This window comes from Lonchura striata, chromosome 3, assembly GCF_046129695.1.
Source record: "Lonchura striata isolate bLonStr1 chromosome 3, bLonStr1.mat, whole genome shotgun sequence".
In the NCBI taxonomy this organism is placed as follows: domain Eukaryota; kingdom Metazoa; phylum Chordata; class Aves; order Passeriformes; family Estrildidae; genus Lonchura; species Lonchura striata.
The window spans coordinates 58,720,382-58,743,754 of record NC_134605.1 but is presented as its reverse complement, the minus strand read 5'-3'; the positions used below and the strand labels follow the sequence as shown (position 1 = coordinate 58,743,754).

Sequence of the window (23,373 nt, the reverse complement as noted above, 5' to 3'; positions counted from 1 at the left end):
AGTTCACCACCAGCACTATACTTTGCAATCCAGACTGTGTTCACATCAGCCTGTGGTCCTTAGATAGAGAAACTGAGATGGTTACTTATTTTCACTCTGAGAATCTGTACAAGCTGGATGTAGAGCCTGGACACCTGGGAATTGATTGGGAAGCATTTAAGCCCATATATTTCTTGCTTCTCCAAGTAGAGCAACTTGATCAATATCTTCATGTTTATTTTGTTTGTTTTTACTGGGTCAGCTTGTATCCTTCTTCATGTGTCCAGTAACACATACCCACAGTTGTACAGAAATAGTGGAGGGCTGTAACTAGAGCACCCCCAAATGAAAAGCAGATCTTGACATGATGCAGAGGGAGATACATTGTCCTTTTGATTAGCAGCAACAAAGCCACTAGTTAACTTGGTGTCTCTTGTCCCTCACAGGCACTATTCTACTGAAAAACATTGTTATATCACCATGAGGTTTTGTTTTAACTCATGTACCCAAAACTTGCCTGCTCATAACTGCCTGCTGAGTTAAACCTTGAAATCTCTGCTCAGTTTCCCTTCATGACCTTCCTCTGGGCAAAATTCCCTCTGACTTCAGCATATGTTTTGCTTTAACATTTTCAGATAAAGAATGTTGCAGTAGTTGTGCTCACAATCCTTTTAAGTGTCACTTCTAATGATGCTGCTGGCAGTTCTTAGGCATTCCTTTTTTTACAAAAAGTTTCTTTATATATATATATATACACATATATTTCTCTTATTTTTATGAGATGCCAACAGAACATATGGCAGCATACAGACCAGAGGAATATTTTAATGATAGCTACCAGAGAATTTTCTCCTTCTGTATGCCACTAACACCATGGCTAATGAGTGTGGGGCTGGTATGTGACAAGTGATTGGAAAGTCTATTCTCTAGTTTCCCATGTAAACAAAGTGGTTTCCCACAACTGCTGTTCAAGTCAAAAGCAGCCCTACTTGGCAAACAAACCTATCTTTAAGAACATTTGTTGGAATTGTTTCTGCTTGGTTCCTGAAAAGGAGACCAACTGCAGTTGTAGCACAGCAGCACAGTGTACTGACGATGAGGCTGGATGGGGCCAAGTACTAAGGATCTGCCCCTTTACTTATTTTCAAGCACTTATTTGGGAAAATACATTCATTCCAAAGGCACAGCATTTGGTCTGTGCATGTATTTTATAGGCATTATGGATAAATTATCAGTGCCAGGGAGATCTGCAAGCAGGCTGATTTGGGAACTACCATTCTTCACCCACCTAGTGGGAGGGAGAGATATGGGAAAGGGGCTCTTTCCAGCTCAGTTTGGCAGTACCATGCTCCATGTTAGTCCAGACACTGAGATTTCTCTGATGTAGTTTTTCTTTGCTTTCTCCCAAGAGATCATTCAGGGTGCATATAAAAAATTACTGGGAAGGGGGAAGGGAGATTACTTTATGTAACCTGTGCAAATATATCTATTTTGATAGGAGGGGACTCGACAATCTCTTCCACCATGGTACTTCTGTTTACTTTTATTTAATCTGAGATGAGAAATGTCTCCATTTGGAAGGGAAGGAAAGTATTTTCCTGTCAGGAAAGTTCTTTAAATCCTTGCAGTTTCTTTGATCTATTTAGACCTTTGGAAAGTGAATGCAAGTTCTGTCAATTATTGGTTAATAAGCGCAGGTTAGAAAACCCTAATGAATGCATTGCCTAGATATAAATCCACAGCACAGAATCGATCCTTTTTTTTCAATAGAATGGTATCTACTTTTATGTACAGTAAATTTTAAAACTACAGCATCTGTACTTGAAAATTTTAAGCTGTCTCTAATAACATATTTCTTCTCCATCTGAGTGCTGACATACAAAAAGTGTGTCTTTCAAGGGATATAGTATTTAAATTTCCCAAATTGTCATTAAAGAATATTTTGCTGAAGTGTATATATGAAGATTTTTTTTTTTAGGATAAATGTTTAATGGCATGTATTGGGAATTGCTGCATAATTAAATAATGGTTTTGCTTCTAAATTACATTTTTCAAAGGTAATTCTGCCATTTTCATGTTATCATGTTCTTTGCTGTGCTGCCACAGTCACTTTATCTCATCCAATTGTCTAGAATAAAGAGATATATGTTACCCAGTTGCTCTATTCCAACACCTGAGGTTTCTTTAGATCCAGTAACTGCTCAGTAGGTGCATTTCTCCTATTAGCTACAATACATGTGATCTCTCTGTCCCTCTAGGAGTCTGGCATGAGATCTGAAACAGTTACCCAACAAGATCCTACAAGATGAAATAAATGACAGCTTTGGGACAAAGCTATATTGCAAACAGAGCTGGAAAATCTCAGAAAATACTAACTTAACTAAAAATAATGTCAGGGCCGTGTGGAATCACAATCATTTGACAAATGGGGCTCCTCCCACCCAAGTGTGAAAGGCAAACCCTAAGCAAATACTTTGTAAATTCGACTAAAAGAGAAGGTGGAAGGAAAGTAATGTACCTCTCATATAAACTCCTCCAGTGGTGGGAAGCACTGAATACTTTGTATAGTATAAGCCAAATTAATGCACTTTGTAAACAATATTAAAATTTCATTAACAAAAGCCCCCTGACAAAGATGGAAAGACAAGGAATGCAGATCCCAGAAAGACCCACTATGGCCATGTCCTCTCTTACTCCTCTGTTATGTAATTGCACTATGTCAACAGGCAGCCTATCTCCTCATTACATGAAATGGCATATGCGTTTTGTTTTGTTAGTTTCTAGTAAGAATCAACACATTCTTTTAATTTCTAACTATGTAATTATATATTCCTCAGGCTACTGCTTTAATTTTTGAGGATAAGGACAGATGTGCAATTAGCACATACTCTTCTAATCTTAACCCATGTGCTGCAGAAACTTTGCTATCTGTTTATTGCTATCCCATAACCATCTGTACTGCTCTCCTCAGTCCCTAAGGCAATGTTAAATGTGTCAGTGCACCTACTGACTTTCTGTTCTTGGCTAACCTCTGATTCCAGTATCAGGAGACATTGCTTGACAGAGGACTGACTATTACACTCCACAAAGCATTTGTCCATATGGTTTCTGAATATTCCTGCATTAATCAGTTCATTCAGCTCGAAGTGAACAAAATCTGACTGGGACATTGTAATTTCTGGCTTATGACCATGATGTCCTGTTTGGGTACAGCTTATAATAAGGCATAATAAGCCTTGTGGCTGAGAAATAATCATGATTGTGGGGCATTATCTCCTTCATCTTATCATCTGGAAAAGAGTTTGAAATGCAAAACTATGCTGCAACTGACAAAAACTGACTGGGTAGGACAGCAAAGATGAAGAGCTATGAAATTCAGTTTTTGCACTTAAAAACTTAGTGCAGAACAAATGTTACAGCTGATTTTTGAGAGTACCAGCACAGAAACCCTGTTTCTTCCTGAAATGCTAGGGAAGTAAAAATGGGAGGGAGACCCTGTCCCTGAACTGCTCTCCTGCATGGACAGGTGCAGTGCTTGCCCAGACTCACTCCGGTGAAAGGGCTGAACTGCCCCCGAGTGTGCAAGGACCAGATCACTGTTGTTAGAGGGCAGCAGGTTCTCCCATCTTTCAGATGGCTGATCTTCATAAAGGAAAAGAATTTACACAACAGACAGCACCTACACGAGCAGCAGAACCGAGGCCCTTCAGGGAAAGCATCACACACATCTTCATTCAAAATTCAAGCTGGCAGTCCCCTTCCTTGCTCACACGTTCCCCTCTTGCACTTTTAGAAACTGAGAAGGCACGTCCCAAGAGTGCCGTGGCTTTGCGGGGCCGCTCTCCCCCGAAGTGCCCCGAGCATTCGCTGTGCGGGGCACCCGGCTCCTGCGGGCTTACCTGCTGCAGCCGGGAGCCGGGAGCGGCGGCAGCCCCGGCCGCGCTCCGCATCCTGCCCTGCTCCCATCGTCCGGCTCTGCTGGCTGAGGTCCTCCGTGCTCTGCCCAGCCATCATCCCTGCCCCTTCGCACCTCGGCCGGGAGCGCTCACAGCGCCGTGCTCCTTCCCCGGCCGGCCAGGAAAGGGCAGGTTGTTTTCCTCATGGCAACAAGTTCCTGAAGCCGGCTGAAACCAAAGGCAAACCACAAAGTGGTTGTGAACAACTTTGTTGCTATTTCAGAAGGCTTTGCCCTTTGCAGTGACACAGGCTGTTGCTATTCTGGGGAGCCTATTGCAGGCGAGGGGAGGGCCGTCTGTCGGAAGTATTGCTTTTGCCTTTTAACAAATAGTTGAGACACCAGACATCTATCCATGCACAGCTCCATGCACATTCCTTACCCATTCACTTACAGGGTCTCTCTCTCTTTTTCCTGTCTCTGTTTTCCTCCACTCCCTGTGTTCATACGCACAGGTTTTTAGCAGAGAAGGCTCTCTGAAAGGGAGGGTTTGCTCTGTCAGCCAAAGTTAGGGCACTGCGCACACACACGGCATCACTGCGTTCTTGTAACTTTATGAGCAAATTATGGTCAGAAGGAGTGGAGAGGAAAACAACCATGGCAGTCCCTTGCAGCCTGTGATAGTAGGAACCAGGACTTTACATGGAAAATATGAATGTGATATTTTACAAGCAAGCCACCCTCTTTTCCATGACAATTATTTGTAGAAAAATGGAGACTCAGCTATACTGAGTCAAAGACTTGATTTTGATCACTGGCAATCACTCCATCCTTATTCGCTTCTATGGCAGCAGTGGCCAGGGGTTGGATGGCAGCAGGAGGGAAATTTTGCCCTGGGTGCAGGTGAGCTGCCTAGAGAAGCTGCCTGCCCTGCTCTGTCCCAGTCCTGGTGGGAGAGCCTCCCAACACTCTGAACAGACCCATTGACTCCATAAGGCAAGTTGTCCAAGTTACCCCCAGTGGGAATCACTGTTGTATAATCTGGCAGGGCTGCAGGCTTCGTGTTTGTGCTCTGATTGATTGCTTGCATGTTTGTTTTTGTTGTAATACACTAATGCCTGCAGATAGCATGGGAGGGAAAGGTAGACATAGAAACTCGGTAGGTTTGCAGTATTTCCAGACAGGAGAATTCCTAAACAGGAGAATTCCTAAAAATTCCATTTTTTTCCTTATGTAGAGCAGGCATAATAGTAAGTCTTTTATCGATGTTTGCTTAGCAAGAAAGACATTGTAACTGCTCCATCTGACAGCTGCCTCACTGTCAGCTTCAGAAACTGGACTACCAAGGATGCCAGGGGGACGTGCTACCATTGGGGAATTTGGGTTTTGGCAGTGCCTTTTACATGTACTTAAACAAGTCAGCCTAACTCTGCTCTCACATGCTACATACTTTCCTTGTAAAATGTCCACATGTCAATCCATACAGGATGCTGTTGGTGCTGTTAACAATTTCTTGACACATCCAAAGAGGTGTTGTTTCTTCATGGTTTATGTGCAAAAAATAAGTTAACTTTTAAAGAAACATATTTGTATGTTTTGGAAAAAAAAAAAAAAGAGAGAGAGGCTGTTTAGGCTGGGGAAGGGAAGGAAAGGAAATGTTTTCACAGATCAAACTCAGCTGTGATAAGATTGCTCTGTGATAATGTGGTGTGTAATCAACCTCCTCTAACTACCCACACTCATATAACCCACAGCTCAGGTCAATGCAAGCTCTCTGGAAACTCAGCTGGCTCCATAGGTGCACAGCTGTTCCCACATCCCAAGTGCCTTTACATGTAATGGTCCTGGAGGTGTCAGAGAATGCCAGAGGTGCCTGTGGCAACTTGACATGGAGGAAAGTTTTGCTCCCAAACATGAGGCCCTAGAGGATGTTTTGGGGTTCACTCCTCCTGCTAAATCACTCGTCAGCCATAGCGTGTCAGTGATTTTGATGGAAGTTAAGAGAGGTAACGCAACTGTTCAAAAAACCTCCTAAACTAAATGCCATCCTCTGACTAAATATGTTGATTATACACAGCTGATGGCACATACAGACTTTAGGAGGATTTAAAAACTTGTCTGGAACTGCACCTTCCCCTGAACAAGAACCATAGTACCCCCAGGAATAAGTAATAAAAAGACTGCATTACAGTGAGTTCTTAAATCTTAGGATGAATAGATTTAATGAAATGAATGTTAAGTGAATAAAATAGTGAATTTCCCTTTTTTTAATAGGAAGAAAAAGGTATTTTAGACAAACAGTAGGATTTCTTTTAACTATGTTTACACCTAGAGTTCAGTCCCCTCAAAAGCCAGAGCCTAGAGTTATTTTAAATATTTACCTCCTTGTTTACTAAGAAATGCAGTCAAATAAACCATTTTTCCTTTCTAGTTCTGCCTTTATTTCATTGCCAGCTGCAACACAGCAATAGTTTAACTTTGCCTCCTGGGGTAATCTCAGAAGGTACGTACCTAGCTTGCACAGAGGGTAACACAGCCAGCAGACACAGTACAAACTATAATGGCCAGAGAAAATATGAAGGAACACATTCTGAGGGCTTGTGTTTGGGCTGCCCAAAGGACAATGCACCCTTGCCATGCTGAGCTGTGGGTGCTGCTGAAGCGCCAGGAAGGTTCCTGGGCTTTGACCTGCTCCCTCAGTTAGACCCTATGCTTGCAAAAACTGTTTCAGTGTAATATGGTCTTTGGAAAAAAATGTTCCCAGTAAGTGGAAATATGAAATATTTTAGTCTGAGATCTGCCGTTTGCATGGTATTGTTATGAGGGATGGGCTGCAGTGTCATCAGTTTCAGCTGACAGTGAAAAGCCACAGCTCAGCCGGTGTGAGGATGTCTTATCACAACTGTGGCAAAAATCTGAGGCATTGATGTTATTGGTGTTTACTAGTGCTAACTGGGAACCCAGAAAATGAAAGAACTGTAAAAAAGCTGATTGCAGCCAATGAAAGAGAGAGAAACAAAGAGAGAAAACAAACAGCCTGTGCTGGTTCTGCAGTCAAGCCAGTTGTAGAGGGACAGTGTGAAATGCAGCGACTGAAGCCCTTGCTGGTGGCCACAGGGTCCTGGTCCCACAACCCCCTCTGCTTCCCACCAGAAATAAACAGCCAAGCAAGCCAGAAAAACTCTGGTACAACAGACATGACTGGGATAAGAAGGAAGAAAAAGAAGTGTGCTTTGATGCTTTTGAGGTCTCCGTTGTCTTCCCACTACTGCCTTGCCTGTGCGCAGTGCTCAAAACAATCGCTTGGCTGGGCTCTGTGCCGGGAGCAAGGTGTCCCCCGGAGCTGGGCCAGGAGCCTGCCAGGGAGGCAGGCTAGGACAGGACTGCACCTGCTCTGCCCCTCCCCGGGCCGTCCAGGAAGGGAGCCAAAGGGCAGGGAGCAATGTTGCCAGAAGACAATACATCCAAAATGCTGGGATGGGCAACAGCTCAACGCTGCTCTGAAGAGTGGGAGCCCTGGTTTCCTAGCTGTGCTGTGGGAGGCTGGGCAGAAGGTCAAACCCTTCAGGAGTGGGAAACAAGAGTGGGAAAGATTTAAAAGCTCAAAGCAGGAGAGGGTCAGGAGGTAGGCAAGGGGTATGAGTGCAACACTCTCATGAGATTCCCCTGTTGGTTTTATCCACATGCAGTTGGCAAGAAATCACCTTTTATGCTTTCTTCTCAGTTCCTTGCTTTCAAAATCAGACAAATAATTTAGTACTAGAAACATGATTAGGCTAGAAAAAGAAGATAAGATAGTCATATTAAATTGCTGAATAATCTGTCTGGAAAATCTGTGAGACTGATGTGGGGTTTTCTTCTAAAATCTCTGGTTGTGATTTGTATTTTTATTTCTGGTGATCTAATTACTCAAATTTGGGACTGTGGAGAGACAGGGAAGTTGGTGATAAGCCAATAGAAATTTAATTAAGAGTTGAAGAATTTTCTGAATCAGTTTTCATAGATCACTTTTATCAGAGTTGGGGTAAAGAAGGTCATCTTATTTCTCTGTCGATTTCATGATTCTTAAAAAGAAGACAGTGGAATTCTCCCAATTAATTGATTTTAAAATGTAGAAGCAAAGCTTTTCAGCAAACTGTGGAGAGCATTTTCCTGACATACCAGCTTAAGTTACTTTGCCTTCATTTTTGATTGTTGAGATTTGTTCTCAGAACAAATAATTTGCCATTTTCAGAATATGTTAATGAGACAGCTGGCTTGGAACAACAGGAGGAAGGCTGGGAGGATGAAAAAATAAAAGTGACATGGAGGGGAGAGACAAGGAAGAAATGGAGAAAAAACAAAAGAAAACCATACTATTTATTAAAAAAACCCAAAGGTATCCATCTAGAAAAGCATGAGTAGCCTTTACCATTAGTGTTGACACATTGATACCCATATATTTAATTGGGAGGAAAATACACCAAAATTCCAGTTACTGGATTAAAAAAAAGCAAAAAACAAGAGCTGCTTCAAGAAAGCGAAACAATCCATCCTTCAGGAACTTTGAATATAAAGATAAATGTTATTACTCTTATGTGGCAAAAGAATTACAATTCATCAGTCAGTTTTGTAAACATCCATTTTATAAATGTAGGGTATATTTCAGAAACACAATGTTTAGGCTATGCCATTTGTGTATATAGATAGAAAATTCATGACAACTGAGAACACAAGTTTTTTTCATTCTAAGTCCTGTGGTTTCTTACTAAGTCATGCTCTTTCTGTTATGTTCTTACTCATACTCAGAGACAATGGTTTATACCAATATATTTTTATCTGGCTTTAAAAAACTCAATCATAGACATAGTCCAGAGCTCATCATACTTCATGACTCCCTGCAGAGTCCCACTGACTCATGGCACAAATATTTAATCTTTTGGTCTTCTGTTAGTACTTTAAAAGTACTCTTTAGAAGTACAGTGTGGCCTTGGACACTCTAAGAGTTATGTTTTGGCAGAAACTTGAAATCCAACTGAAGGTACGAACTGAAGACTGGAAAATACAATACAAATAGAATTGAGATGAGAAAGCAAAATAAAATACAAATTTTAGTTCAAGTTTCCACATTCATGGCTGTATAGCATTTCCAACAAGTAAAAAGAAAGGTCTTTTAGCTTCTGAGTAATCCAAATTGGCCACTTCTACTTTGTTGCTGAATAACATGTCCACTGTTTGTCATCACACACTGTACTTTCCTGTTTGCTTCAGGTATTTCATATTTACCTTTTCTATTTTAACAAATCATAGAAACCGCAGCCCTCACATTTGAAAGAAAATTGTTCATCTGAAATAAAACTGGGAGGCAGTGCACATTCCCAGTGCAAGGACTGAGCCAGGGGAAGCCAGTTAGTAATGTCACCCATGGCTTGATATCAGGTGGTTTCTAGGAATTTCCAAAAAAGTGCCAAAAATTGAATCCTTTAAGATCATTGTACATTGGAAAGAGGAGTTTGTTCTTTACTCTTGTGATGAATTATTAAAAATGTGTAAGCTGAAATTTCCTTTGCATATTCCAGTTAAGGAAAGAGGTATATATTGCTAAGAAAAGTTTGAGTTGCTGAAATGTATTTTTTTCTTGTTGCTGGGAAACATTTTCTCCCACATGGAATATGTCAGTCACACAGGAAATGCAGTCATTTTCATGGTTTTAATTATTTCCACTGACAAAGTGTTTTGTTTTCTCCTGAAAATCTTATTGTTGCAAAAATAAACAACTAAATGTCATTAATGCTGTGCTTCGCCTTCTTGCTGGTTTTTGACTGCAGCTGGCAATCTGAAAACAGTTTTATATGCATTCATTAAAACCAAATGTCTGACTAAAGCTTTCCAAAGTCCATCAAAATTTTCAAGTCATTGCAGGCAAGCAGGAAATGAAACCAGTCTCCAAAGCACAGGTCAACTTGTGTTCACCCAGCAGCCCTGAAGAAATGAGCAGTGGACGCTCCTGCAATGCAATAAATGCTTCAGGTCACCTGTTCCCCAGCACCTGAGTCCATTAACAGGTAGCAAAGGCAGTCTTCAGTGGACACTGTGCATCTGGAGGTGTCTCAAATTTATTTTGAAACTACCATTCCCCTTCAGAGATGGAGATACTGAAAGCTCAGTAGGTTCTGCTAGAACCAAGGACAATACAGGAGAGGCTCTTTGGAAAATATGGAGATTTTCTGCCCCAGAATACTTTCCTCTGCACACACCAAAATCCCATCTTTTGAAACACAAGTAGGGGAGGTGCTGTGCTGGCAGCACAGGGAGGAGACAGTTTCCTTTCTCCGCTGTATGTCCTGGAGGCACAGGTAGGCACTTTGCTGGCAGAGAGAGGTCAGGGAGAAAACAGCTTATTTGCTTCTCACTTAAATGACCTTTTCTCCTGATCACCATGAGAAGGGAGTGAATGCCCTTTAGGCACCAGGTCTCTGGCTGTCACACCATGTGGTGTAGCTCCCGGAGGCAGGCTGTGCCTGTGTGGGCTGCCTGGTTATCCAACATAGTTCCCCAGGGAACCTCATCAGGAAAGAAACCCTCACTTGGGCTGTGGCCTCAGAGAGGATCCCCGACACACATCCTCCAAAAGCATTGGTGGGGATTGCAGCCTGCTGCAATTCAGGGGCTGGTGTTTGCTTTTCTGGCATTTGAGTTTTTATTTGGTTATTTTTTTAAAGACCAAGATGCATATCACCTCTGGCAAAGCTGATTTTGTGAAGCAAACCCTCTCTTGTAATTTTCTGTTTAGTTTACCAGCATGATTTGTATTGAAGGAGCTCCCTGAGCAGCTGAGAACTGCAGGGCCTGCTGCTGCCTCCCTCAGTGCCCCTGGTGAAGGCAGACAGCCTCGCAAGAAGGCAGCTGCCACCTGTCACCAAGGTCCCTGTCATCCCAACACAGCTGCTTGGCTGATTTACTTCTGTGCAACAAAAGACTTTAGTGTCAGGACTTGGGCCTCTCTGCAGACTACAGAAGTCCTGGTGCACTCATTTGCCTCCTACATGGCAGGGGCTGCCAGCCTATGAGCGACTCAGCTCAGCAGACACCCTCCTCCCTCCCTCCCTTCTCATTCACATTCAGACTCTGTGCTGCTCAGCTTGGCTTAAACATCCCTGTTGCAGACTAATCACTGAGGCATTAGTTGTTTAAATTCACACTGATGAAATAGGTGCTGGCAAAGCCCAAGGGACTTTCAGTGGTACAGCATGTGCTGTGCTGGGGACTCACAGTGTCCTGAAGAGCACTGCACTGCCTCTGAGCAGGAATAGCCCAAGGAAAGAATGTCTTAGATTGGATTCACAGCCAACAGGGTGCACACAAAGCTTAGCCTTCCAGTACAGCTTCTAACTTCAGCAGGTCTTGTCAAACAAGAGAGAAAAAACCATAGTTTTGTAGTTAGCTCTGATAAAGTTTGACTCTTTGAAAGGATTTTCCTACCTACATAGTGAATGAGGAATATTTTTGGATATGTGGAGTCAATAGGCAGAAAGTTGCTGGCTTGGCTGAAGGTTAATTTCACACCACAAAAAGTAATCAGAAACTCCAGGGCAGCACTAGAGTTGCTGCTTACTTGCAGCTACTCTTATGACTTGCAACAACTTGCAAGTCTGTTCCTGGCTCCTGTGGGAAAGTGAAAGACCCTTTATCCTTCTCCAACCTCATCTCACTAATTTTTGGAAAAGCTGGTGAGTTTTGGTACTGCCTTCAACTTCTCCTCCTTCAGACTGGGATCTTTGAACACATCTCTCATGCTTCACCTTCTTCTCCAAATCTTCTCCTAGGTAGTTATTCATATCCACCTCTCAAAGGAAACTCTCTCCTTCCTGGTCTGTGACTTACCTGAACTGCCTCTTAGCTTTTTGCAGTGGGTATCTGCTCCTTCCAGATAGCAGCTCTGAAATTTCAGTTGTACTCAATGAATATAACCTAACACTATCTACCACATACACATTTGTTGTTTCTTACTCCAAGCTCTTTTACCGTGTCCTCTCCTCTACCTGAGCCATCCAAAGGGGCAAAGCAGCTACAGCAGTAGCTGTAAAAAAAGAAAAAAGAAAAAAAAGAAAAAGAAAATCAGGCCTTCAGTACCCAGTTCATTGCAAGACATCTGACTTCAAAATGTCTTTCTGTGTGATTTAGAGATGTTTTTCTGACTAACAAGTTTAGACATATATATCCATGTTTACCGCTGGGGTTTGGATCCCTTGCCAATTCTAGAAGCTAATACACTTGTGCTAGCTCTCAATCTCTTAGACATATGCCATGGAAATCAGAGGCAACATATTAAAGTGCCTAATTCCTGGAGTTTTATGATTATCACATCTACACAACTCACTCTCTTAGCTGTAAAAACTTAAAAGCCGGAGTTAGATAAACATCATTCATAGAAACTCAAGAGTGAGAAGATGAATGAAACAACTCAGCATTTTTTTAGTTTCTAAAAGTCATGCTTTTAAGCCAGTATTATGTTCTGAAAGGTTTAACATTTACGTGTTTAACATTTTATCTTCATCTTGAACATGCATGACATTAAAACTGAGAAGAATCAGTTTTATGGATAGAAGACATTTAATCCTTCAGGTATATGATTGCAAGATAATTGGAAGAGTTCAGTCCTTGCACCATTGATATGGATGGGGCAGTAGTGGACAGGTACCCTAAGGACAGTGCTCAGATGTGCAGCAACACACTCCTGGTCCCAGTTTTGGCTAGGATAGAGTTGGCTGGGAGGCACTGATCACTCTCAGGAATAGGCTGGGCATCAGTCAGTGGAAGATGAGCAGTGGTATTGTGCATCACTTGGGGCATTTAGGTTTTATCTCCCTATCTCATTTGATGATGATGATGATTATTATTTACTTTGTTTCAGTTATTAAACTACTCATATCTCAACCCATGAGTTTTACGTTTTTCCCCTATTCTTGTCCTCACCATACTGGGACATGCTAGGGGAGTGAATGGGAGGCTGCACAGTACTTAATTGCTGTCTGAGGTTAAACCACAACACCTCTAAAAGGCAAGTTTTCAATTGCCACTTAAAAGGGAGGGCCTGAGTACAGCCTACAAATGCTTCATTTACCTGAAATCCTCCCTGCCAAGGGAAACACCTGTGCCAGTAGCAAGCTAGAGCAGTGAGGTCTGGGCAACACAGCTGCAGTGGAAATCCCCTTAACTATTTGCCTAGGTCTTTTTGCAGGTGTTGGGAGGCTGGGGCAAGAGCAGAGCAACTTATCAAAGTCTCCACCTCTTTATCAGATCCTAGTTTGGTCAAAGATAATGAGTGTCACAGAGCAAGTGTGATTTGGAAGGAACATTTTGGAGAAAAAGGATAAGTGTTACTGTTCTACATAGTAACTGCAGCTGGCCAGGTGCTTGCAGCCAACAGACGGATTTGCACCTACTGCATGGACTGCAGTCTGCTGGAGCTGCAAGGCTGCTCTCAGATTTGGCAAGTCTGCTTTCAGACAGCTTTCAGAGACTTCCCACATAATTCCATCCCTCCAACTTCATTTCCAAGTGACTGCCCGACCAAACTGAGGTTTGATCTCTGTAGGTTGCTATGAGTTTAAACAGGAGAGATTTCTGGGCAGCCCAGCAGGCCAGGGGATGCTTGGTTCCCTGTAGATGGAGCTCCTGCTTGGACTGTGCCACTCTGGGAAAGAGGAAGCTGGAGAGCAACTCACAACTATCTCAGCAACAGCTTGTGTTGTGCCTCCCTGCTTAACTGAGCAGGGAAAGGAACCAAACATCTTCTTCTTGAAGACAACACAGGTTTGTCTCAACAAGTCATATCACAGATAATCACGGATATTCTGAGTTGAAAGGGAACCACAAGGATCATTAAGTCCAACTCTAAAGTAAATGGCCCATATGGGGATCAAACCCATCACTCTGCCCAGCTGAGCCAATCTCAGGATTCTATAAATTTGTTCTTCATGTTTGAGTACTGCATAGGTTGATTTCATGCATGAGGGCACCCGGAAACAATATTACGAAAGGCAGCTGTGCACAAACTGGTAAATCCCAAAAGCAGAGGGTATTCGTGTTTCTGTTACTCTGCACTTTTGTGCACATACACAACAGATTGTTTAAAATCTGTACTGCATATGTGCTTTTTCACACACCCTCACCTTGTTCAGTACACAAAGAATATAATTATTAGATAATAATATTGTGGAGGTCTGTGGTACATCAGAATTCAATCTGCAAAACTACAGCCCTTGCTGCTTCCTTTATAACCTACAGTGATACTGAGCATTACAATGTTTGTTTATTTCCAGCCTGTGGTATTAACCTTGGGAATGGAGATAATCCGTCATGGAAATATAGTTAACAGTTTCCCCATAAAATGCTAGATGGTACAGTAATAGATAAAAATTTCATAAGATTGAATTAGTCCACCTTTACAATATGACAAAAAGATGAATGGATAGCATTAACTCTGCATTGGAGTTGAGGAACAAAGATGTGTCATTTAAAAGCCCAAAACATCCTTTTTGTTTGGACACCCAGTTTGGGAAACCTAGGCTCTGTCCTTGTGATTTAGTACTAACCAAGCCTTAAAACATATAAAGGCAGTTACCATTCACTTTGTTCACGCTTGGGAGTCTGGAACACAGATGAAAATAAAGCTTAATCATTTCAGATGCTAAGGGGAAAAATAAGTCTGACAGCGTCCCCTGTAGGCCATATAGTCCATCTTCCTGCCCTAACAAAAGGTCAGCTATCTCAGTCTTCGCTGGTTATCTTTATTGCTAAATTTTTCCTGTCTAACCTGCTCTTTAACAATACCTAAGTACAGAGATTTCACGTCTTTTGAGGCAGGTCTTTTCCAGTGCCTAATTAGGCTCGTTGTTAGACTCATGTTTATCTTAGTGCTAGTCCATCTTTCCTTGCTTTGTCCCCAAGGGACATGAAGAACTGTATATTTCTCTGCCCTTTGAAGATGCTGGATATCTTCCACCGACTCTGACAAGGCTCCTCACTGAATCACACCCTCTTTGGGGAATGTTGCCCAGAATGGCACATGAAAAACCAGTGGATGCCTCCAGGCTGCTGAGTGAGGCAGAAAAACTTCTTCATAACTCTTACATGTTACTTTTTCTGTTCATATGTCACAGACATGATCCTCACATTTCTGCCCAACAGTGTCAACATTATTGCTCATTAATAACATGGGGTATGCTACAACCTCAGTTCCTTTTCTGAAGAACTATTAGCCAGCCTGCCACATCCCATTTTATAATTATGTAATAAAGTACTCTTACTTAAATGCATAATGTTGTGGTCTGACTTATTGCTTACACTTTTACAACTCTCTATAATAATTTGTCAGTCTTCTGCCCTCCTGTGTGCCTGCAGCTCCCCTCCCAGCTGGGTGTTGTTTGTGGTCTCCCACACAATGTTAATACACACATCTACTGATGACATGAGTGATGGAAGAGAAACCAAGAGAAAAGAAGTAAACCCAGGAGAGACCACTGTAGAAGCAAGCATAGATTTTTCTCCAACTTGGCAATTACTTGCTAATAATTCTTCATATTTATTAAAAATTAATGACAAATAATTGTTGTGTCCCTACTGCAATTATTTTCCACGCATGTAATAAACAAGGCATCTACCAACGAACAAACTGACTTGGAAAGTCTGGTGTGACTTCCCTAGAATCAGGTGCCAAACAGGTAAAGGTTGGAGCTCTACTTTCATCTACCTCCACCATGGGGCAATTTTCTTCATGCTCTTCAGTTCAAAACTCCCTGGAGCAGCTGGATGGGGGCAACTCTCTCTTCCTGAGGAGAGTGAAGGGCAAGGTGCAGCTTCTTGGGCATCAGGAGCTGGGAATCAAGGACATGACACACTCCCTGAATACAGCACCTTCAGAGACTTCAGCTTTTAAGCTCTAGCAAGCCTGTACATGTCCTAACTCCTAATTTAACCAAATCTAGGGGTTTTTCAGGAAGAGAAAAGCATTCTTGGCACCAAGACTAACTGCCAAGCTCATTGGTGTCCACTGAGGGTCTAAGAAACCAATTGCCTTTTATATTCTTCACCCTCTGGTGACAGGAAGAACAGGAGAGCTGACACAGAATTCGTAAGAGGTTTGGAGGGAATTATCCATTACAAGTTCTTCACCTTTTCTCAAAATCCACAGCTAAATGCATGACACCAATGTCATGTGCCTTCTTTATCAGAATTGTATAATAATCTTCGCATTATATAAATCCATCAGAACTGTGAGCTCACAGAAGCAGATTTTGTATGGTTGCTTTCAGCTTCTTGAACATAGACAAGCAAAATAAGCTTCTGTTTTATGGGTTACTGTTTAATACAGTTTGGAGGGGAGAAAATCCACTGCTTTTAATAGGGATTTTTTTGAGCGATCTTAAAAAAAAAACCCTGTTTTTACTCCACTAGAGGTCACCAGCACTATAGTTTTCAAAGAATACTGCAGGAAAGAACAAAATAATTTTACTTCAAGAACCTCACTTGGAACTTAACAATGTGATGTATTCGACTGGCTAATCATTCCAGAATAGCTGTAGGAAACTACTTTTTAGAACTATCTCACAGTTTTCTGCTTTGGTAGCTGATAATTTTTCTGGGGAACAAACCAAACCAAATTAAATCAAACCACAAATTAAAAAAAAAAAAATAAAAAAACACCCAAACAAACAAAAAAAAAACCCCACCCCTCAAACAACCAACAAACCAACAAAACTCCAGCACTTTAACTTTTTTACTTTGTTCACACCATGAAGGATGGTTTAGAAAAGTTAGATCTTACCAAAATAAGTGCACTGAGCAGTTATTTCAAAGTGCTGAGGCCACAACTATAAAGGGGAATACTTGCTAACATCAGTGTAAATTAAAATAAGGATTTAAAATTAGATTCTGTGCTCCTCCTTAGCCAGCTCAGTAAATGAGGACCAGAGAGGATATTTTATGTCAAGATATATTAACCCAGAGTTGAGACTAGTGCTTTGGTTACTCCAGAGTCTGTAACACTTTGCAGTAGGCTGGCTGACAGCCCTACCTGTGGCACTTCTGCTGCCTCCTCATTGCAGCCATATGTGGACCTAGTCTGGGGTCACAGCAACAATTTAACTCAGGTGAAACACATTCAGGTCATGTACTGCCTTTGCTGCAGTGCTGTGCTCTCAGCTACCTTGCCTCTCCCTGGGGGCTTGGAGCTGAGCTCAGCAAGCAGTTGTCACATCTCCATCGTGAGTGGAATCACGATGTGATAAGTTATACAACACCCTCATCAGAGCCAAGGGTGGCAGCAACAGTTACTAAATTGGTTCTCTGTCCCTTACATATCTGGAGATAGGAGTATTTCAAGGAGAGCACCAAAAGTGGCCTTCAACTGCAGCAATCTAAGGCTTCTCACAGCTCCCCTCTTGCTTCCCTGCAGCAATGTTGCATCCACTTTTCTTCCCCCTGAGCTGCTCTGTGCAGTTTTCTCTCTCCATGTCATTGCAGGAGTGTCAAGTTGAAGCCCTGCTTAACCTGTTACCACAAGGCCTTAGCATGGCCTTGCCTTGACACCTCATCCTTTAGAAAGGATCAGGTCAGGTCCTCTACAGCAGAGCCACAGCCTATCTGTATTGGTCCAGGTTGTATTTTTCCACTGAAAATGCAATCACAGGCCTCAGCATGCTTTTCCAGAGGGGAGCATGGCCATCACACATCCTGCTGCTCCAGGAGATAAGGGTGCACAATAGCCCAGTTCATGGTGCACAGCCCATAGCATACCAAAAGGAACTTCACCTTTGCTGACAGACCAGGTCAGGGGCCAGGCAACAGGAAACTAAGCATCTCTTCCCAGAAAATCATGCCTTGTTCATGAATTGCCAGATATCAATGGCAAATACAGCTGCCAAACATTGTGCAGCTCCACGAGCAATGGAGCATATAAACATATAAACCATTTCATGAGTTCATATGTGCCTTTGCAGAAACTTTCCCCTTCTCTGTTCTGGCCCCAACAATTTTCAAAGCCTTACCCCAGTTATCTCCTTGTTTTCTTGTCCACTTCTGGGTCTACCACATTGGTAACCTCACCCCTCCATGGAAATCACATTGTCTGCATTCCACCGAAGGAGGTCAGGAGACAAGGGACCATCCTCCTGCATGAAACTCAGAGGCCCCACAATCCCCACCAGCAACGGAGCAGTACAACTTCTGCTTGTGAAAGAGCAGTAGGTGTCAGGCAGGGCACAATTCATGACAGATCATTAAATGTGTTGGCTGTATTGTTTCTGGGCTTTTTGAGTGCTTACCAAAATGCTGCTCCTTGCAACACCCAGTTGTGAGAGGAACAGGCAGAGAGATAGAGAAGGTAGCTGCAACCTCCTAGTGTTTCTGGCACAAGGAGTGGTGTAGAGGTATCAGAGACAGCAATATCCTCACCTGCTTAGCTCGGCCATTCATGTTTGGGATGGCTGGAGCAAGAACTGAAGCAGATCCTTTCCAGTGCTCCACTGTGAACTATGATTTTGGAAGGAACATCTAGGCCACTGTATATGTGACCAATTTTATTCTGCACTTACACAAACATTGGCTGTCTTTATTTCATGGCAGCTAGTGCCTCTCAGTAGCATTGTCACTGCAATGAAGTCTGTGTGGTTTGGGAAGAACACGGTGCTTCCCTAGCTCTCCTCTTGGTCATTGCTAACATTAATTTTGCCCTTTCTTGTTCAGGGTCAAAGAACTAATGTTCACAGCTTAAGTAAGGCTCCTGGATGGAATAAAGTTAGCCTTTCATGGATGTTCAGCTCCCTTACTTTTGCTCTCCTTGAGTATAAATCAGAAGTGGCATGGACAGGGCGAACACGGATTGATCATTCACTGTTGTCTTAACACAGTAATTCTAGTTCATCAAGGAAAAGAGAGGTAGAAGAGAGATCTGGAAGAAGAGATAGTTCACAGACACAGTCAAGCACCATGGCTGTCCTCCCACAGTAGAAACTGACAGGCAAGACATGACCTGTAGTGTTCGACTGGACACTTTTCTCTCACATCAGGATATGTGAGAAATCTCTTGCCGCAAGAAGGTGTGATGACAGGACAGGGAAATGCACTTTGTTGATACTTAACCTGGTGAGCCGGAATACAAGAGGTAGTGAAGAACATTTTCTGTGGTTTCTGCACAAGCTCACTGCTGAAGTGAGCACCGTATGTCCCCTGTGGGCCTGCAGAGCTGAGAGGAAAGCCTGGCTGTCTCACCTTACTCACTGTTGCTGTCAGAGCTGACCAGGGTAAACATCCATCAAGCTAATGATGTCCCTGCAGCAGAGTTGAGTGCAGGCTGTCAAAACCAGCAAAGAAGCACAGTAAGTACTTGACCTGTCAAGCTCCCTGCTAGCAGCTCCCTGCCTAGGGTTGGGGATGTTCACATCATCTCCTTTGGCAGAGCAGCTTACAGGTACCTTAAATTTAGCTCAAGGCTGCCTGTGCATTCATGCAGGCAAGCTCTGGTTACAAGGTGTACACCCTCCCAGGGGCCGGTTCAACCTACACTTTGGGAAAGAGGATTTCCTACTGCTGACATGCAATACCATGCCTGCTCCTAAGCACGGCAAACTGGTGCTTTTGTCATGTGATTTTCGATTAACCCAAATGGGAAAAGCTTCTTATATCATTTACACAGAGGGTAGAAAGCCTGACCTATTGTGCTCTTCATGCCATTGAAGTAAAAAGGATTAAGACAGAAGTAGTATCCACAGAGTGAGAAAATATCAGGGTATACCTATGCTGATTTCAAGATGCAGCTGCTAACAGTGTTTGTGTTTGTGCTTCTATACATTCTCTTTTATTATATTTGGAGTGTAAATTAACTTACCATACAAATCATTAAGGATATGTCATTGATAAGTTTATTTATGGAAAATCAGTACAGAATATTTAAAATAAATGCAATTCAAATGCTCTTTGATGAAAAGTTTAGAAAAGTTCTATAATCCTAGCTCTGAAAGACATTGGCAAACTGACATTATATTCAAAGGAGGGAAGGGGATTAGATTTTGCACTTGATGTGATCAGCTAGGTTCTGAATTGATTCTTCATTTTAGTAACGGTGCTTTTCCTGCTGCCTTTTCAAAGTGCAGCTTTCAATAATAAAATAAAAAAAAACCAACATTTATAGAGCACTAAGCTTCCTGGAAATGCCACAATTGAATTCACAAGCTTCTTAACATCCTTTTTATATCCTGAAGATTTAATCAGTGTATTTTTGTCTTTAGCCAGCAAGTAATTTGGCATTAGTGCTTCACCTTATTTAGGTTGGTTGAAAAAGACTCCTGATTTATGGTGAACATAAGGGGAGAATCTAAAATTGTAAGGACTGACAACCTAAATTTAGAAAGGTAACAGAAAGCATTGTACTCAGAGCTAATAGCATTGTGGGAACTGCCAGGCATATCAGTTCTTAACGCAGGACTCATGCTTTAGCTAGCTTTATTATGACAACTCAGGTTGTCATGATAACAACCATGATGGCCAAATTTTGCTTTCAGTTCTAACTGTGAAAACCCATAGGACACTTCAGTCTTACTATAACTTACGTTGACATAAATAACAGCAGATTTTTCTCCTTTTTACTTTTTTAATTATTTAAAATATTACCTTCTTTGAAAACTGACCTGTTCAAAAAAGATTTAAACCACATTTTCAGTCTTTCAGATTATAATAAATTTCTATTTGGATTTAGAGCCTCTGGGACTAATTTGGAACCTAATTATTCTGCAACAAGTTGTTTGTGAGTCTATGAATTAAAAATCTCAGAACAAAAGTTTTCCTGGTAATAAAAACTGGGCAATAAAGTCAGGAAAAGCTGAGATGTGCAAGGCCTTATTTTTTAGACCTGACAAGATATTGTTAGAGATGTTTATAATTTTTAAAAATTTTGGTCAAATTGCAGAAGCTTGCTATGCCTTGATCTGGGCAGAGCCTGAATCAAAAGAATCAGAAAAAGCTGTCAAATGTGCACTACAGAACATTAAGCTACAATCTCTGGATGGAATAGAGAAGGTATGAGATTTCTTTGTTGCAGAGAAAATGTGTCTGAATCTGAGAAGGACTCAGAGATGAGGGTGCGACAAAGGGCAGACAAATAGAGGGGGTCACAGGCAACTGGGGTGACAGGTTTTCAGGTGCCATCTTTGTGAAACCAAATTCTAATTACAATTTGCTACCCAATATTGGATAAATAGAGAGGTACAATAGATCCTACTTTTAATATGAGGTTACACAAGTAGCTATTGGATTCTAAACTGTAAGCAATGTGTATCTTATCTCCACGTGTCATAGATTTGGGTACTGCATGTGCCTGTATGACTAATACAGTATACCCAAGTGTCATCCATCAGCAGTGAACACTGTTCCAGTAGAACAAGAGCACTGAAAACTGAGTTCTTGAATTCTCATCCAAGGAAATATATCAATATCTTTTTTTAAATAGCCTATTCAAAATCAATTCTGGAACTGATGCTGCAATTTTTTTTCTTTACTTGAAGAGGACTCTCAGGATGATATGATAACATTAAGGTATATTTGCTGCAAACAGATGAAAGAGCTTAGCTGAAATGAAAACACTGAATAGAGACCAAATACTTGGCTACACGTGGGAAAAATAACCACTGCTTGGTTCACGTGCATCCATAAAATGCTAGAAGATAGATGCAAGTAATCTGTTTGTAATTTCTCACACTTGGTAGATATTTGCGGTTTGTCTAATTTAGAACTGTCTTATAAAGCTGTCCCTAACAGAAAAATGGTAAGTATATATCGTCAAAAAATATTTTAATTATAAAAACCTGCTTGTATTTTTCAAGTGGTTGTGGGACCAAATTTTTTTAATTGCACAGGAAGCTCAGACTAATTTCCATAAAGTCAATCTAGTGCCAGAACCAAACTGACAAAAAGAGAGGTGAAAAATCAAGCTCGCCCTGTTTTTTCTTACTTCACAATCAGTGATGTTCCCAAAATAATTTTAGCAGTTTATATTTATTAAACTTATCAAGTAAAAATATGTGAGGGGCATTCAGACAGTCAAGATGAGCATTCTTGGAGTTATGAAATGACTGGAAACATGACTACATAATGGGAAGAAGAAAAGCTTGGATGCATGAACATCTTTAGGAGAAGATTATCTTCAGTCTATGCTTATGTGGAAGATGACACTGTTTCTCTCAGAGCCTTCATGTGCACACTATCATTGAAACAGGAACTATTTCAAAAGGTTGCACAATCCATGAACATTCCCAGTGCAGGCTGGAACATGGCTGTTGTGGACCATAGCCTTGGGCCCTGACACATAGGGCTGTAAACAGAAAAAACAACAGCAGAGCTCCTGCTGCCAACAGCCAAAAGCCTGCAGCCTCAGGTCAGCATCTCTAACCTCTAGTTGCAATCACATGAGTCAAAGGGATTGAGTTGCTATACCCAGCTGGGTGACCATCAGTGGCTTTAACTCAGAGTGCTGAGACAGTGTCTCACTTTTACCAAAATACAACTGTTCTGCTCCCCTTTACAACTCCACCCCTGTGCTGGACCATTATTCTGTGCCATAATAAGGAAAAGGAGGGGTGTTATGGGACCCTTCTCTTTTGTTTAAATGAACTGCTATTTTGACCCAATGGTCTGTGGAAACACATCAGCACTGCTGGTCTGAGCCAGCTGTGAAGTAAAACAGCACCTAAGTAGCTTGACCCTATTTTACTTTACAGCCTCCAGCAGGGACAAAAGCCACCTCAGCAATGGCTCCATAAAGCAAGGGAGGGAATTCAGGAGCACTGTTAGCAGTTTTTCTTACCAGGCTGTTCCAATTGGTTTCTAATATGGAAACCAATAAACATTTTACATCTGGCCTATCCACTGCAACAGAAGCTGCACAGTTAGAGTGAAGGAAAAAAGTAAATACATAACTCTTTACTACAAGGGTGGGAAGACACTGGAGGAAACTCTCACGAGAGTTGCCCAGAGAAACTGTGGATGCCCCATCCCTGAAAGTGTTCACAGTCATGTTGGATAGGGCCCCGAGTAACTTGGTCCAGTGGAAGGTGTCCCTGCCCATGGCAGGAGGGTTGGAACTAGATGATCTTTAAGTTCCCTTCCAACCCAAAGCATTGTGTGATTCTAAAATTATATGAAAAATACATATCAGAATGTATCAGCAAGAGCTGTAGTATATACAGCAGTAGAGTAGGTAGTTACCAGCATTAACTTTTATTTATGTAAATAGTTCCAGTGGAGTGAATATGCTGTGGGCTTTGCTTGTTGTAAGGCTCTAAAATCTGTCTCAGAATGACTAACCACAGTATTTTAGCATGAACAGTTGGTGAATTATTTTTGACCCAGATGGTAACAGGCCACCATCAAACATTTTGTTTGACTCATGCCAGCTGAATGGCTCTGCTAATGATGCTCTCATGTTACATGAAAAAATAGTTTACAGGTTTATATGATTTAGTATA

General features: G+C 41.8%; 1 protein-coding gene across 1 annotated transcript in view; it reads right to left on the bottom strand.

The window, feature by feature from the left end:
* SLC2A12 (solute carrier family 2 member 12) overlaps positions 1-4,186 on the bottom strand; it is a 31,969-nt gene extending 27,783 nt beyond the window's left edge. The window contains exon 1 of the mRNA XM_021540661.3: positions 3,879-4,186. Coding sequence (XP_021396336.2) covers positions 3,879-3,993 — 115 coding nt within the window. The 5' untranslated portion in view covers positions 3,994-4,186. The remainder of the gene's footprint in view (positions 1-3,878) is intronic.
* Between the last annotated feature and the right edge of the window lie 19,187 nt (positions 4,187-23,373).